Consider the following 17,152-nt stretch of genomic DNA (forward strand, 5'->3'; position numbering starts at 1 on the left):
CGTAAAGAATATAAAGTCCACTTAAAATAGCAGGATTTCCCACTTCCGACAAAATTTTGAGTACTAAGTTCAGTGAACATTGTTGAATCTCCCACTACCAACAAAATTTATAATACCAAGTCCAGTTAACATTGTTGGATCTAACTCTTCCGACAAAGTTAATCTGGGATTTGACGGTTAATAATGTCACATGTGCCTTTTTTCACCTTTCCTATCAAAAATACTAACTTTTTATCTTACTACCTTGTAGCACATTTAAAACTAAGTCACCATGCCGAATTTGGTTAAGATAGATAGAGTAATATAAATTTTAGAACTATTTTAGTCATATTTAAAACTTAAAACGGCTCTACTGAAAAGTAGCGGTTTTTCACTTACGACATTGTTAATTGCTACAGTCGACTTATCGCCATCCACACGAAACTAATCGGACGAGCGCTTTGTAGAGAACACGCGGGCAGGCTGCGAGCGGTTTTAAACTAAACTTTAAGGTAGTCCGGACTGTTCCCCGATAGTACACTCTGGGGTAAAAAATCTTGACCTCTCTTTTAGCAGCAATGCTACTTAAGAGGGGTCAGATTTCCTTTCCCCAGACAGGCTGAAGCATGATCGTAGTGGGTCGGACGGGAGCCTCTACTGATGGCAGTCGGGGCGGTGAGTCGGGGCCTAGTCTCTACACCTCCTCGCGCATGTTGAGCTGCTTGTAGTAGCTGCGGCTCAGCAGGATGGCGTACACGTTGAACACTGCAACCAACACACACATACATACACATACATGAGTGTTAGGTACTTACCTACTACCACGTCGAGTTACTTATTGGTCCCTGGCCGACAAGTTGCCATGCCATGTAACTTGCTCGAAGGTACCAACCTTGATCCCTGGTTCTTGTCGGCCAGGTGCTAAATTTACTCGCCTTTTTATACTCATAAGTATTCAAAACCTATGATCAGGAGCAGAGAGGTGAGGTGAAACAAAATAATAGATATAGAGTGCGTGCACTTATCATCAGCATCATAATATTTCCGGCTAACTCTAGGAAGAAAGGAATCCCCTAAGATCTCCTTAATCAGACTTGCTTATCCTTTCACCAAGGTGACAAACCTGTGTCCAGCTAGCTCCAATGTTCGTCGCCGGCATGACAAGAATAAGTACATAACTACTTATACACTCCCGGGCAATGAAAAAGTTCCACTCACAAAACTCCGATTCCAAACGGCCCCAATTTTTTCAAAGATTTATTTTAAAATTGGAACAAAATATTACTGTTTTTACTTGGTAATATCCCGACGCTCTATTAAATGTCATTAAGTTACCTTTTTCCGTTTAGAAGTAATTTGGTGCTTTTCTCAGTGGAACCTTTTCATTGCCCGTGAGTTTATAAAAATATGATGAATATTCTTGAAGGCTATATACTCACGTATGTTGAAGAGCGCGACGGTGATGGTCCAGGCGGTGTAGCTGGTGATGTTGATGAAGAAGGTGAACATGGCCAGCAGGAAGAACACGATCCACATGATGCAGTACGCCTTGATGATGCCCGCGCGCTCCTGCGGGGGGCAAGGGGAAACCATTTAGAAAACATTTACTATTGTGGATCAGTTAGTGAGTTTGGCCTGAAGTACGAGTATGAGTACTATTTTATTCGGAATACATAATATCATAATCATCATCACGACCCATCACGTCCCCACTGCTGGGGCACGGGTCTCCAAGCAAGCTAGTGCTGAGAGAGTTGTCGGGTAAGTGGGCAACCCGAACCGGTCACCCATCCAATGACTGACCGTGCCAGTTGTTACGATCACTGAAGCCCGCTTGACTACGGACGCTTCATACATAATATGGCTTCACTAAATTAAAATGTTACTATAACGGTAAGTAGAAGTAAATTCATTATTCATATTTCACAGAACTGAATCTTATCTGACGTTACGTTAGCTTCTGAGAGGCTCGCACTAGTGCACCTCTAGTTATTAACCTAAGAAGTTGAAAAGAGCCTTTCCGAGTGGTTTAAGTAGTTTAGTTTCGCCTTATGCATACATATTATACATAGTTAAGTCCCCTGTTCTCTACGGTGACTAAATATAAGTGAAATATTTATCGTTTCACTAAAGTTTGCAAGATATTGTTACTAACTCTTTACAGAAGAAAAACATTAGTTGACAATTCTAAACAAAGTAAGAAAGCTTATGAAAATCCATCAAGAACTCACCGCAACAACTCCATAGATGAAGATGACGTCCGCACACAGCTTGGCGAGGAACATGAAGACGAGGATGACGCTCATGGCGTACAGCCCGGCCAGCGCCGCCGCCTCCTCCGGGCCCAGCACCGCGTCCGCCGCCGCGCCCACCGACGCCGCCTCCACGATCAGCGACACCACCAGCGTGAACGACAGCGCCTGCCGACAGGGAACCAGCGTGAGCTGCAGGAGATACTGTAGCAGTTCATCAGCCAATAGCGGATGACATCATCGTCACTGGCTCAGCCACCATCAACAGATACATTCCTCTCAAGTCACTGCTCGACAAAGGCTTCTGCTGAAGAGTGATACAAAACTCTGCCTTGCTGATGCAGTCCCTATGACATATTCATATCACCATGTATGACAGGTTCTTGAAAATATTGCAGACACGAATCAAACATTTAAACCCAATAATTCTTTTCACAGAATAATAAATAGTCCATTACAGAGATCTGCCTCGACTGAGAAGGGAACCTGAAATCCTCAAGCCAACAGTCAGAGTTACTTATTTTATTACCACTGTTCCATCCGGTATCGTATAGCTTTCTCATTGTCATAAATATATTAGCTATAGACTACGACGAATGTGAGCGCCCTCCATATGTTGATAATCTCCACGGTTGGCAGGTTCAGCTAGATTTTAAAAGTGCTAAGAATGGGGTTAAGAATGCTCCGCTATAATGCAACTTCGATTTTGCATGCATTGCATATGGCCGATGCAGAATCGATGATATCCTACGTGTATTATGCAAAATTCTCCTGGGTGTTAGGTGCTTTAGGTGCCTATAGTGGTACGGAGTTATTATGTAGTCACTAATCAGTTATGAATTACATTTAGGTACACATTATAAAAACGTATACAGTTCCCCATGAATGATGTGTTAAAGCTACATTATGTAGTAAAGCTTACTATAGTATAAATGATTATTTAAACGACAAAAACGCGTGGTCTTGTCCACCTCAGCTAAGGCTATTGAAAAAATGAAATGGATATAGGTACTTAAGTAAAATTGTAGGTACTAGATATAAGTAAAAATTGTAATAGTTTATAAGGAAAAAGTTGAAAAGATGCTCGAGGAGTTTCTTTCGCCATTTCTTTCCTTCTCAATGACGGGGCCTTTGTGAAATGGTGGTAGATGACTATCGACAAATAATTGTAAAATTTTACGTCGATTAAACCATTTGAATTTGAATTTGAATTTGACACAATAAAATCGTAAATTAATAATATAATCGCTTTTAAAAGATGACTCTTTTTCGAAGTTAAGAATAACTTTATGTGCGTGATAAGCAAAACAGTGTTAGATAATATAGTTATGTAATAGATAAAACATAGTAGGTATTAGCTAAAACGCATAATTAAACATTAAAATTGTAGGAGCTTTGGAAATTAATGCTGAGATATGACATGGAATTCCTTTTATAAGCTTATATACAAAACAAACAGACTCCCTCGCGGTAAACTCAGAAATCACAAACACCCCTCAAGAAAGTATCCCCTTACATTAGTTATTATAATGATGACGACACCGTAGCTTGTGCAGTATAATAGTGTACCTGCTTCCGAAGCTTGGAGCTGCGGATTCGAATCACGCCCAGGACATAATTCGTGTGATGAACACTTCTCCTATCAGGTGGTCGGTAGATATACCAGGTGTCTGGAACGCTAATGGCAGATGAAACTTTTTCATTGCTCTCCTGTGTATCTATACTTAAGTCCCCCAAGCAAGGAAAGCTAAAGATCGCATCCAGTGATGATGTGCTTTGGGAGAGGCCTACGTCCAGCAGTGAACTGCTATAGGCTGATGATGATGATGATGATAAGTCCCCCAAGTACCCCATGTACGTACGGCGTTGAGGCCGCCCATGATGATGTTGCCGGTCTTGAGGTCGAACACGAAGCAGCACGTCTCCAGCACCGGCAGACCCATCCTGCAACCACAAACAACAACTCAGATTTCATTTAAGAATAAGTATTGTAATTGTCATTTAATATCCCTGCGCCCTGCCATCACTAATGCTTTCAATCTGCAGGTTTTTTAGTAAATCTGAAATTAATTACGGCTTTCAGTAGATTTAATGCAATGGCAAGAAAATTACACAAGATCACTAAGGTTGAAATCGCTGAGTTGTTCTGAATAGACCACCAACCCTTCATGAGACGGAATTTAATTATAACAATGTGGTCAACAACGAAGAATAGACATTTTAATAAAAGTTAAGTAAATTTTAAACTTATTTTTTCATACTTACTTTAGTTTTGTTTTTTTTTCACAAATTAGAAAACCAACACTTGATCACTGTTTTTTAAACTTACGACTAACTTATGATACTTATTTAAGAATGGTAAATGTCCAACTAGTGTATGTGTCCGGGATAACATCCCCGGAGTCACCCTGGAGACAGAGTGTGGCGCCGCAGCCCTGGACCGGCACAGACGGGCCCGCGCGCAGACATGACACCAGCCATATTCAATTTTTTTTCAAATTCAAATGGTTTAATCGACGTAAAATTTTACAATTATTTGTCGATAGTCATCTACCACCATTTCACAAAGGCCCCGTCATTGAGAAGGAAAGAAATGGCGAAAGAAACTCCTCGAGCATCTTTTCAACTTTTTCCTTATAATCTATTACAATTTTTACTTATATCTAGTACCTACAATTTTACTTAAGTACCTATATCCATTTCATTTTTTCAATAGCCTTAGCTGAGGTGGACAAGACCACGCGTTTTTGTCGTTTAAATAATCATCATAAGGATTCGCAATGAAGAAATCCGCAGGAGAACTAAAGTTACCGACATAGCCAAAAGGATTAGCACGCTGAAGTGGCAATGGGCTGGCCACGTAGCCCGCAGAACCGACGACCGCTGGAGTAGAAAGGTTCTGGAGTGGAGACCCCGTGTCGGCAAACGGCGTGTCGGTCGCCCCCCAACCCGTTAGTCTGATGATCTGCGGAAGGTAGCGGGAAGCCGCTGGATGCAGATGGCGGGTGACCGTTTGGGGTGGCGATCGTTAGGAGAGGCCTATGTCCAACAGTGGACTACAGAAGGCTGAGAGAGAGAGAGAGAGAGAAATAATCATTTATACTATAGTAAGCTTTACTACATAATGTAGCTTTAACATAATTCTTAAATTTTTGCTAAGGTTTATTGCTTCATTTGGTAATTTATTATAAAAACGTATACAGTTCCCCATGAATGATGTGTTTGTTTTCGAAAGTCTGAGTGTGGGGAAAAGCAACTTATTTTTGTTTCTGGTCTCAATACCGTGAGTGGCTCCTACTTTAATAAATGAATTTAAGTTTTTACGAACATAGATAATATTTTCATAGATATTGTTCACGACGAAATACCTAGGCTAAGAACAATAGAATAAGTGTAGTTTAGGAATAACATGTATCATAGAATAGTCTCGTAATCATAGTTTGTAAGTTGTAAATACTTTGATATTATTGGTTGAGTTAGGTATCTCACCTAGTCAGCTATCGGTTGCGTGACTAATTCTGAGTACTTAAGTAGGGTCATTTTGGTACGCAAATTGTCATTCAGGAAACAGAAGAGGAACAATAAAGAACAACTGGAAAACCTGAAGGAGACTTTCAAATACAGTCCACCCCCAACAGATATATTGGCATGGAACAGTTAGTATACCTATTTCCTTAAACGTATCTCTTAATGAAATTCTAGACCCTAATACATATATGGCTCGAATTGCTCGTTTTTGCAGAACAAAGATTTGATTAATGTCAGCCGCTCGTCCCCACAATAGAATTCCGTAAGACATAACACTATGAAAATAACTAAAATACACAAGCCTGGCTGTATCTACATCTGTTAACTGTCTAATGGTTCTAACCGCATAAGCTGCAGAACTCAATCTACCGGCTATCCTCTCAATATGTTGGACATAGTACAAAATTTAGAAAAGTACTTAGTAGTAAGTAAGTAAGTAGATATTTTTAAACTAACCTGTTGTATCACACTGCTGGGCAAAGGATTTGCCAAGACCTTTGCCCTACAGTGGGACACAATAGGTTGTCTCGTCCTGGAGCTTCCACCTATCCCTGTCATATGCCCTTCACAAATAAAAAATGCACTAAAGTACATAATTATTACAGCTAGTCAAGTTTGTCACATTGGTGAAAAGATAGATAGGTATGTATATCACTCAAGGCTCCTTTCGTGCACTCCATAAACTAACTTATTTATAAAAAAACTACCTACCTACTAAAATTCTGCCTTGCTGCGTTACAATGTGGGCATCTGTGCCCGCCGTCTCGTCTGCGCCTTGCTCTGTGCGCGGCGACGACGAGTCTGGGATTATGATCGATATTGAACCTTCTGACCGACTGAGCCCAAAATAGAACTTTCATTGTACTTGCCGATAATAAAACTTATTCAACTATTTCAGGGGTACGAGTACAGTTGGTACATGTATTTAGGCACTATCGATTCGATATAGGAATAATGTACCTCTACTTAAGAAATACGTACTTACTTAATATATTATTTTGTCTGCCATGATTGCCTGTAAAACTACCTAATACTGGTGAAGTAAAATTGGTGAAGTAAACGGTCACATGCCGAAATTTTTCTTCATAATTAGTAAGTATATAATTATGTCCATAATATAATTATTATACCATACTAAATAAAAAGGAAACCATCATTGTTATTATATTATTGCAAATATCGTAACGTAAGTAACTCCCCATACTTTGTTGGTGCAGTTAATTAAGTAATTATCTTATCAGCTAAATAACTGCAGTGAAATTAGGTAGTTGTTGTCATTATCACTGGAGGTATGCGTACCACAGTACCACGTCGTAAACCAGTCTAATTGTCTAGTCATTATTTTCATTCATCACACATCACGTTTTGATTAAACGTTTGCTGTAATGTGCTGAAATGTGCTTTTCAACATTAAACTAAGTAGATGTAACTTTTTTTCTTTTATAAATAGTTAAGTACTCCATACTTATATCTACCTACAAGAATTTGTGAACAGTCAGCAGACAACAATAGTGTGAGTCACGTGAAAAACTTTACAAAACGTTTTTAATTTTGTAAGAATGGCTGAACAATTTACGAAAACCAAACGCATTTATATATAAAGACTAGATATCTACTTGTGAATCTGCCGAACATGCAAACAGAGGCTAACTGGTTTATTCATAGCTATTACTGAACCGATGTCGCTCACAGTGTAATCGACACTCGGCAGTCGCTGCAGTTACCGACGTTCAGTAAACGGTTCATTATTTACTACATAGTATTATTTACTAGTGCATCGGAGACCGCGGCGTGAGCGCGAGGTGCATGTGGCAGGAGGCAGCTGGTCCCGGAGACAGGCAGTGCTGGAGCCATGGACCGCATCACCTTCAAAGTTAATGGGGTCGAGTGTTCGGGTCTGTACTTAATTTCTGTTAATTACTAAAAGTCTTAGTGGTCCTTTGCAAGTGTAATTTGAAGCTAACATCGCGTCTCGGCCGACATCAGGGCTATTAAACTTCTATGCAGAAGTAGATCCTGAGTCCCGCGTTGGGTGCCAAATGTAAAATGAGACGTGACAAGATGTTAGAGGTACCTACTTATACTCATACTAACGGGAAAAGATTTCGATAAACCAACCGTCGTCGCCGAAAAATGCTTTCGACAAACCGTGCTATCGGAGAAGAGTAATTCGGAAAACGATACGGAGCTCGAGACAGGAAGTTTTGTACGTGACGGCTTATGTCTAGCGAGCATTTCATGCGAATTAATTATACGAATACATCAAATCATTCCCGTTTCAGTGGGCGGCGAGGTGTCATCAGACGTGTACCTAGTGGACTACCTGCGCCAGCACCTGGGGCTCAGCGGCACCAAGTACATGTGTCGCGAGGGCGGCTGCGGCGCCTGCGTGGTGGCCGTCGCCGCCCCCGACCCCGCCGACATGCAGCGGAAGACCTTCTCTGTTAATTCCGTAAGTAAAAGGCCAGTGGCGTCTTATGTGTACGCGAAATATTTCGATCAATGCATTGATATCCGTACCCTTGCTGATGTTTGCTGACAAGCAATCAGGTGGTCTTCACCAGCATCACCAGCTCAATGGCCGGCTAGCTGTCCGCTATGATTCAAGTACAAATTGTAAGAATTTCCGCGTAGTCTACAATTTGACAGTACAATGTCAAGTTGTAGACTACACGGAAATTCTTGGACCCAGCTACTGGCTACTGGTAAATCGCTTGAGGTCTACTTGAGGGTGACTCGTGGTCCACTGGTGGACAATGCGGTGTCCCCCGTGGCCCATTAGCCAACAGGCTCGTTGAGCGTTGAGGCCTGAGGCAATCGATGTATGTAGGTAGCTGTAATAAGTCGTGACTCTAAAGCTTATTTATTTTGTTTTAATAATTAATGAGTTAAAATAATATGTTGTTGTTTAATTATATTCATTCACGCTGATAAAAACCATTGTTCATACATAACTACATACTTAATTATGTGAGTCGTTCGTCAAGTCGCGCGCCTTAGACTCGCGCGCCACGCGAGTTGGCATCTTCTGTTTTTTTTTATATCGTCAACTCGCGTGCCCGTGTAAAGTACGGTCAGATGCAAACGAATTGAAACTAAAAAGTATTGTCTCGATTTCGATGTATTGTGGGGGTAAGCCTATAATAAATTAACTTTACTATATTACCAAGTCTACTTTGCCGTAATATAAACACAGTGTTACGTTTTCGTTGTGTTACCGTTATATTAAATATCGAAATAGTACTAAAATTTAAAACAAATTTCGTTTATTTCATTGGTCAAAGAGACATACCTAACTGTAAGAATTACTTAGGATGTTCATCGCAAGCAGGTCCATCTAGTAATAAAACTGCAAATGAAATCATAACATCCCAGCGCGGAAAGTCGGTACTGCTTCGTGCAGGTTATAAATATAACAAAGACCGAACAAATAAAAATGGTTCCTGTGTTTGGAGGTGTTCGAAGAGAACAGTTTACCAAGCGAGATTAATTACTGATTTTATTTTAAAGTAAAGTCCTATAAAAAACCCTATACATTTTAAGTAGTTACCTTAAGCATAATAAATTATAACTTTTGTGGCTGACTCTACATATTTTCACAGTCGAGCGAGATGACGACAAAAAAGTAGGTAAATACGGGAGGGGAAACTCGCGCGTGGCACGCTAGTCTAAGGCGCGACTTGACGAATGACTCAATTATGTATATGAAATAAACAAATACTTACCTAACAATTTAACAGATGTTAACGGTGGTAGGTACCTACTATTGGTTTTGTTATGTAAATAAATAAGCAAACTATTAGTCTTTATGTAATTAGGTAAGGTTATTGTATTAGTTTTTTATTATTATTTAATAATTAAGTATCTTTAATGAAAATAATTATCAATAAATACCTAGATAGGTTCTTCGGTTGGCCAGTTTGCTAGTGTAAGGTTCTAGTTCGTCTCCAATCCAGTACCTACCTGGTGGTTGCATTATGACGAAGGCCAAGAACAGAAAGTTTCTAATTCTTGGGTGAGGCCTACGTCCACCAGTGACTTGATTGACAGCTGATGATAACAAAATGTGACCCTAACATACAAACTCCGCACAAAACTCGCCATGGCAAAGTATCATCGGTGCAGCATACATATCCGTTATCTGACGACGCTACGCTAAGTCCGCCTCTCTCATTGCAGTGCCTGACGCTGATCACGCAGTGCCAGGACTGGGAGATCACGACGGTGGAGGGGCTGGGCGGGCGGCGGGGGGGGTACCACCCGGTGCAGCGCGCGCTGGCCGAGCACAACGGCTCGCAGTGCGGCTACTGCAGCCCCGGCTGGGTCATGAGCATGTACAGGTCAGCTGCTTTCCTTCGATGTTGAAGACCGAATTAGCACGCGCCCCGCCCCGGAATAAATAGGGATAGCAAAAACGAAGAAGGAAGATAAAATAATTATAAGTAGTTATCCCACAACCTAGTTGATATAACTAAGAAGTAATAGATAGTTTTCTATGTAGGTAGGTACTCTTTATTTAAATGAATGCAATTAAAATGAATAATGTGTAAACTTATTGCATGTTTAAGTCTGTAACAAAGAAATATCACATTACAAAGATACCGATCACGGTATTGCTAATTTATTGCATGCGAGTTGATTGACGTTTGTTGACCGGAAAGAGATGGTACCTCCAATATTGATACAATACTACAAACTTACTTACATGTTGCATACTTAATTAACGGATATTGTTTTTATTTAGTTTGCTAGAGTCCCGACACTACGATGTTACACAATGCGAAGTCGAAGAATCCTTCGCTAGCAACATCTGTCGATGCACCGGATATCGACCTATCCTCGACGCTTTCAAGAGTTTCGCTAAAGATGCGCCCAAACCGGCACCAACCGACATTGAAGACATCGAGGACCTGAGCACCTGCAGGCACAAGCGCGACGACTGCCGGCAGACGTGCGAGCGAGCCGCGGACTGCCCACAGACGAGCGAGCAGGCCGGGGACTGCCCACAGACGAGCGAGCAGGCCGGGGACTGCCCACAGACGAGCGAGCAGGCCGGGGACTGCCCACAGACGAGCGAGCAGCCCGGGGACTGGTGCTGGGTCGAGGAGACCGACGTGCAGGATCCTGCAGTCAAGAAAATAAAGCTCAAAGATGGTAAAGTTTGGTACAGAGTGCACACCGTCAGCCAAATATTTGAAGTACTCAACGTTGAAGGGTATGACTCGTACATGCTGATTGCAGGGAATACCGGGCGAGGTAATTTTACAGAATACTTTAATTGAGATTGAGACCGATACTACATTATCTTCTTCTCCTTATCATGTTATCTCTGCCTCCAATACATACGTTCTGCTTGTACCGTCAGGAGCGTTCCACATCCTGGAATACCCTCGCGTGCTGGTGGACATCGCGGCGGTGTGGGAGCTGCAGCGGGTGGTGCTGGACCAGAACCTGGTGCTGGGCGGCGGCGCCTCGCTCACGCGCGCCCTGGCCGCCTTCCATCGCCTCGCCGCCCAGAGACCAGAGTTCGCCTACCTACAGAAGCTGTACGACCACATACTGCTGGTCGCGCACATACCCGTGCGGAATGTAAGATGAGCTTTCTTTTTCTTTTACTTCTTTTAAGAGGGAATAAAACATCAAAATATAATCTTGCATGCAGATCATTGCAGCCTCCTGTGGTATGTAACTGCGAGTTGAGGATCTAAAAAATGCTATTTGGACAGAATACGCTAAGCTGAAAATTTAATTTATCTTTTTGTTCTAGGTCGGATCTATAGCGGGAAACCTTATGGTAAAACATCGAGTCCCAACATTTTCTTCAGATATATTTTTACTGTTTGAAGCTATTGGAGCTACACTAACTATAGGTGAATAACTGAGATTCTGAAAACCATAATTTGATACTTACCATGCGCTTATAACTAACCAAGACTACAATTTATTCCAGTGGACCGGTGTGGTCAAACTATAGAGGTATCACCAGAATATTTCCTATCGTTGAATATGACTGGTCGAGTGATCCTCAACGTGAAGATTCCACCTCGCTCCGAGCGGTACCAGTTCTTCTCGTTCAAGGTTATTAAAACATCTTAAACTTGAGTTACATCAATAAAATTGGAACTACATATAAACAGCTCCCTGAAGCAATTGTTAATTGCAGACGCTGCCTCGGGCGCAGAACGCGCACGCGCAAGTGAACGCGGCGTTCCTGCTGGAGTTCCAGCCGGGGGGCGGCGCCGTGGCGACCGCGCGCGTGGTGCTGGGCGGGCTGTCTGCCGGCTTCGTGCACGCGCGGGCCACGGAGCAGTTCCTCGCGGGGCGGGACGCGTTCACCAACGAGACGCTGCAGGCCGCGCTGCTGCTGCTGGAGCAAGAGTTGATCGTGGACGAGATCCCGGGTGAAATGTCCGCCGAGTTCCGGAAGAAGTTAGCGCTTGGATTGTTTTATAAGGTTGATATTTTATTATTTGCTGTGTTACCTTTGATTAGAACTAAAAAAATTAACGTGATATTTCCTTGCAGGGAATGCTCAGTTTTATACCAAAGTCGATGTTAGCTCCGAAGTATATGTCAGGGACCATAGACTTGCGCAAGAGCCGGCCGCTGTCGAGGGGCAAGCAGGTGTACGACACGAACCCGCTGATCTACCCGCTGACGGAGCCCTCGCCCAAGGTAGAGGCGCTGGTCCAGTGCGCGGGCGAGGCGCGGTACGCGGGCGACCTGCCACCGCAGCCACGCGAGGTGTTCGCCGCCTTCGTCACCGCCGACGTCGGCACCGGGGACATCATCAGCATTGACCCTACTCCTGCCATGGTAAGACTAATGGTTATTAGCTGATTCAGAATAGGAGTCTTTAAATTATTTTTAGTAAATTATATTGGCATATTTCTTTCCAGAAAATACCTGGAGTGATCGCCTTCTACTCAGCTAAAGACATACCTGGCGAGAACAGCTTCATGTACACGAACTTGCCGAACATTACTGCGCCTGAAGAAATTCTGTGCAGCGGCAGTGTCAAGTACTACGATCAACCCATCGGAATTATTGTAGCTGATAACGAGGAAGTGGCCAACAGGGCCGCTCTGCTCGTGCAAGTGACGTACAAGACCAAGGATGCTCCGATTCTAACAATCAACGACGCTCGGCGGCGGGACCCGTCGCGAGTGTCTCTGTACAGCCGCAGCACGGCGGCGGGCGCGGGCGACGACGTGCAGTGCGTGCTTGCCGGGACCGACAGCATCTACCAGCAGTACTACTTCACCATGGAGACCATCTCGTGCGTGGCGCTGCCGGGCGACGAGGGGCTGGAGGTGCTGCCCTCGAGCCAGTGGCTGGACGGCACGCAGGTCGCCATCGCCAGGTCTCTGAACATACCGCAGAATACGTAAGTATATAAATGGCATAGCTATCATAAATAAGTTCTAACTGCGCTGCGGCTCATCCCCAACTCTCGTTCCCGCCAGTGTGTTCGTGACGGGCGTGCGCGTGGGCGGCGCGTACGGCAGCCGCATCACGCGCGCCACGCACGTGCACGCGGCGTGCGCGCTGGTCACGCACCTGCTGGCGCGCCCGTGCCGCTTCGTCCTGCACCTGCAGCCCAACATGCGCGTCGTGGGCAAGCGCCTGCCCTGCACCAGGGACTTTGAGGTCAGATTGCAGTCTACAACGTTTTTAGGTCAAGAAGCAAACAGTTCTACTTCTGAAATCACTATAATCGGGGGGCTATTCACCCTATTCTGTTGCGAACAGAGATTAGATACTTATATCCTTAGTTACAGTTACCTGCTACACACTATCATGTTTATCTGCGCAGACAGCTGGTAGATCTTAATGGGTCACCGGGGACGAAATTTGGATTTACAACAGCTTCTGATATAAGTACGGTGGCCTGCGCCTAAAAGTATACAGGCGGAGTTTTTAAAATAGCGATCCCTGATGATGAAGGGACCAGCTACATCTGTTATAAATCCGGGGAAGTGTTGTGTGTGATGTGTGTAGCTAAGGTGTTTATGTGGATGTGCTTGAGCAGCATGTGAGCTTGAGATCGCTATTTTAAAAACTCCGCCTGTATACTTTTAGGCGAAGGCCACCGTACACTAAAATCGCCACACTTTCCCACTGCAGGTGGGGGTGAACAAGGAGGGCGCGGTGCAGTTCCTGCATAACGAGGTGTACTCGGACAACGGGCACGTGTTCTCGGAGCCGCTCATCACGCTGGTGGGCCCCTCGCTGCGCAGCTGCTACGACGCCAGCCGCTGGCGACACGCGCTGTACAACGTCACCACCGACACCGCCTCCAACAGCTGGTGCCGCTCGCCAGGTCATTACACTTATGGTTATGAATTTGAACTCTACAAATCTCAAAGATCGTGTAAGATTTACATTTTGTTTTAATTTCAGGCTCACTGGAAGCCATCGCCATGACAGAATACGTGATGGAACGCATCGCGTACGCTCTGGACCTGGACCCGCTGGACGTGCGGCTGCGCAACCTGGACCCGGCGGACGCCGCCATCAGCGACATCGTGAGCACGCTGGTGCGGGACGGGGACTACCGGCGCCGCCGCCGCGACGTGCAGCTCTACAACCAACAGAACCGCTGGAAGAAGCGCGGTCTGCGAGTGGCCTTGATGAGCTGGTACTTCGGCATCCAAGCGGGGCGACACGTGCTGCTCACCGTCTACCACGGAGACGGAACTGTCGTCGTCAAGCACGGAGGGATCGAGGTCGGCCAGGGAATCAACACCAAAGTCATCCAGGCCGTCGCTTACACACTGAAGCTTCCCACGGCCAAGGTGAAGACGAGAGCGATAGATGTGGTGTCGAATCCCAACACCAACATCACCGGCGCGAGTCGGACGACCAGCGACGTGTGCTTCGGCGCCATCAAGTGCTGCGAGCTGCTGCTGGCGCGCCTGGCGCCGGTGCGCGCGCGCATGGCGGCCGCGCCGTGGGAGGCGCTGGTGCAGCAGGCGTACTCCGAGGGCATCAGCCTGCAGACGTCGTACTACACGACGGCGGCGGACGAGCGCGAGTTCCGCGTGGCGGGCGCGGCGCTGAGCGAGGTGCTGCTGGACGTGCTCACCGGCGAGCACCACGTCACACGGGTCGACCTGGTTCAGGACGCCGGTGCCAGCCTCAACCCTGAGCTCGACATCGGACAGGTCATTTATCCATGTCACATAATCAGGGATTTAAAACGTCGCGGGGAAGCTAATAGCCACAAATTACTGTGTGATATGAAATACACCAGATTATGACGACCGAATGGCGTAGTGGTTAGTGACCTGACTACTGAGCCGATGGTCCCGGGTTCGATTCCCGGCTGGGGCAGATATTTGTTTAAACACAGATATTTGTTCTCGGGTCTTGGATGTGCCCGTAAAATGGCAATAGGCACGCCCCCTATTACATTGGGACTAACATAACACTCTGGCGAAAAGTGGGTGCAGCAATGCACCTCTGCCTACCCCGCAAGGGAGTACAATAGTACAAGGCGTGAGTGCATGTGTGTGTATGATTTTGAGGGTTATTTAACGATTTTCCAGGTGGAGGGCGCGTTCGTGATGGGTCTGGGCTACTGGACGAGCGAGGAGCTGCGCTACTCGGCGCGCTCGGGGGAGCTGCTCACGGACCGCACGTGGTACTACGAGGTGCCGCAGGCGCGGGACATCCCCATCGACTTCCGCGTGCAGCTGCGCCGGAACTCCTACAACCCGCTCGGCACGCTCGGCACCAGGCGTGAGTCACTTGGCTCTAGGCCACCAGGCGTGAGTCACTAGGCGCTAGACAACTAGGCGATAGATCAGCCTCACGTGTTCAATAAACGCACTAGATGCAGCTCCTAGTATAGGTTGTTTTAAACCCATCGACAAGCGAAAATCTACGCAAGTTTCTGCCGTGATTTTAATAGGTTTAAAACCTTTGGTTTAGAAGCACTAGGTACGTAATTTTTCAACAGAAAAAATACCGACAAAAAACAGAAATTGGCAGTAACTTCATACAGCAAATAATAGTGGTTTTGTTCCCCGTGCAGCGGTGACGGAGGCGCCGACGTGCCTGGCGGTGAGCGCGGCGCTGGCGCTGCGGGAGGCCGTGGCCGCCTCGCGCCGCGACTCCGGCCTCGACCCCCGGCAGTGGTTCCCCGTCGGTGAGCACCCGCCGCCCTGATGATGTCCTTAGGGCTTGCTTGGGGATCTCCTCATCAAGGAATATCCTACACCACACCCTTATAATAATATCTATCTAGAACTAATACTGGCTATCCAATAGTAGTCGCAGCTGTATCTATTGGTCTACGATACAGCTGCGACTACTGCCAACTCTGGCAAGCTCATACATTACACTTTGTGGCACCTTACGTGGCACTCATCATGTTGCGCAGTACCTACATGTTTCTAACAGCACTGTGTCTGTTGTGTGACCTTGCTATGTTAAAAAAAAAGGTGCAGGTAATCAATGGTGTCTTTCAGATTTCTATATTAGTTGTTCGTCGAACCCCCTGTATGTATATCATGTTTGTAATATATAATGAGGATTTGTATTGGAGAATGTGTTTATTGCAGACGGTCCCTACACGCTGGAGGCGAACGTGCTGGCGGCGCAAGCGCAGCTGCACGAGTTCCTCTACCACTAGACTGTAGAGTCTACTGAGTAAACGTTACAATACACGCACGAAAGGAGCCTCATCGAGTGACGTCCCAAGACTCTCAAGTGTGCCTTATGTAGGCTAGTTTGCATTGACTGGCTAATCTTTCACTACGCCAACGGTGACAAATCCTTGTCTAACTGTAGTGTTTACAATAAACACGGGTAGCGGTCTGGGAAATGTGGCGCTACACATTAAATGTATAGTCATTGATCAATTCACCTCTGCTCTATGGTTCCACTCAGTTTTAATTCAAAATTTATTATTCATTGCTAACCAAGACCGTTACGAGATTTTCAGATAAGACCCTTACTAGGTAATGCAAGATAGAATTTTATCATATTAATCAAGGCATTGTATTGGGTAGAAGTAGGTACCTAAGTATTACTTAATATTGTTATTTTTTATTCGAGAAAATTAATGTATTCTACGAATCAAAATATGTTTGACCTTATATATCTACTCATAAAAATATAATGTTGATTAATATAACGTTTAAATTACTTAATTGTACACGCCTACATAATTGATGTTTTTATCAGCCACTTAACATTAAATGATTTACCGAAGTGTAGCGTGTGCGTTGGTAGTTAACCGACGCCGACGTGCCTCCTAGTTACGCCTGATTTGATGTGTCTGTCCATACACCGTCCAACTGGTCAGGCCACATGGATGTTGCCCCGACAAAGACCGCCACTGGAGTATAGACACTAACAGGACAAAAGAAATGCAAAAAAACTAA

The 17,152-nt window shown here is 45.0% G+C and overlaps 2 protein-coding genes across 2 annotated transcripts; one reads left to right on the forward strand and one right to left on the reverse strand.

Moving 5' to 3' along the window:
• Window positions 1-423: 423 nt before the first annotated feature.
• Window positions 424-4,637, reverse strand: LOC119692734. Its single transcript, XM_038114213.2, has 5 exons — window positions 4,497-4,637; window positions 4,094-4,175; window positions 2,211-2,399; window positions 1,419-1,548; window positions 424-744 (listed from the first exon to the last, which is right to left on the reverse strand). Exons 2-5 carry the CDS (start codon window positions 4,172-4,174, stop codon window positions 674-676), a joined length of 471 nt encoding a protein of 156 aa, XP_037970141.2. The 5' UTR covers window position 4,175; window positions 4,497-4,637; the 3' UTR covers window positions 424-673.
• Window positions 4,638-7,580: 2,943 nt separating this feature from the next.
• On the forward strand, window positions 7,581-16,627 carry LOC119692688 (xanthine dehydrogenase/oxidase). The gene is made up of 16 exons (XM_038114051.2): window positions 7,581-7,654; window positions 8,042-8,211; window positions 9,939-10,099; window positions 10,504-11,015; window positions 11,125-11,348; window positions 11,527-11,629; window positions 11,710-11,837; window positions 11,923-12,213; window positions 12,285-12,575; window positions 12,659-13,146; window positions 13,226-13,409; window positions 13,887-14,082; window positions 14,163-14,926; window positions 15,311-15,503; window positions 15,799-15,912; window positions 16,328-16,627. The coding sequence occupies exons 1-16, from the start codon at window positions 7,612-7,614 to the stop codon at window positions 16,396-16,398; spliced, it is 3,933 nt and encodes a 1,310-aa protein (XP_037969979.2). The 5' UTR covers window positions 7,581-7,611; the 3' UTR covers window positions 16,399-16,627.
• Window positions 16,628-17,152: the final 525 nt, after the last annotated feature.

Source organism: Plutella xylostella, chromosome 18, assembly GCF_932276165.1.
Source record: "Plutella xylostella chromosome 18, ilPluXylo3.1, whole genome shotgun sequence".
In the NCBI taxonomy this organism is placed as follows: Eukaryota; Metazoa; Arthropoda; class Insecta; order Lepidoptera; family Plutellidae; genus Plutella; species Plutella xylostella.

Coding starts and splice junctions, on each gene's coding strand:
- LOC119692734 (XM_038114213.2), bottom strand. CDS start 4,174: ATGGGTCTGCCGGTGCTGGAGACGTGCTGCTTCGTGTTCGACCTCAAG. Junction 2,400..4,093: donor TCATGGGCGGCCTCAACGCC/GTACGTACATGG, acceptor CCCTGTCGGCAG/GCGCTGTCGTTCACGCTGGT. Junction 745..1,418: donor CGTCGCGCTCTTCAACATAC/GTGAGTATATAG, acceptor TGTTGGTTGCAG/TGTTCAACGTGTACGCCATC.
- LOC119692688 (XM_038114051.2), top strand. CDS start 7,612: ATGGACCGCATCACCTTCAAAGTTAATGGGGTCGAGTGTTCGG. Junction 15,504..15,798: donor CGGCACGCTCGGCACCAGGC/GTGAGTCACTTG, acceptor TTCCCCGTGCAG/CGGTGACGGAGGCGCCGACG. Junction 15,913..16,327: donor CCGGCAGTGGTTCCCCGTCG/GTGAGCACCCGC, acceptor TGTTTATTGCAG/ACGGTCCCTACACGCTGGAG.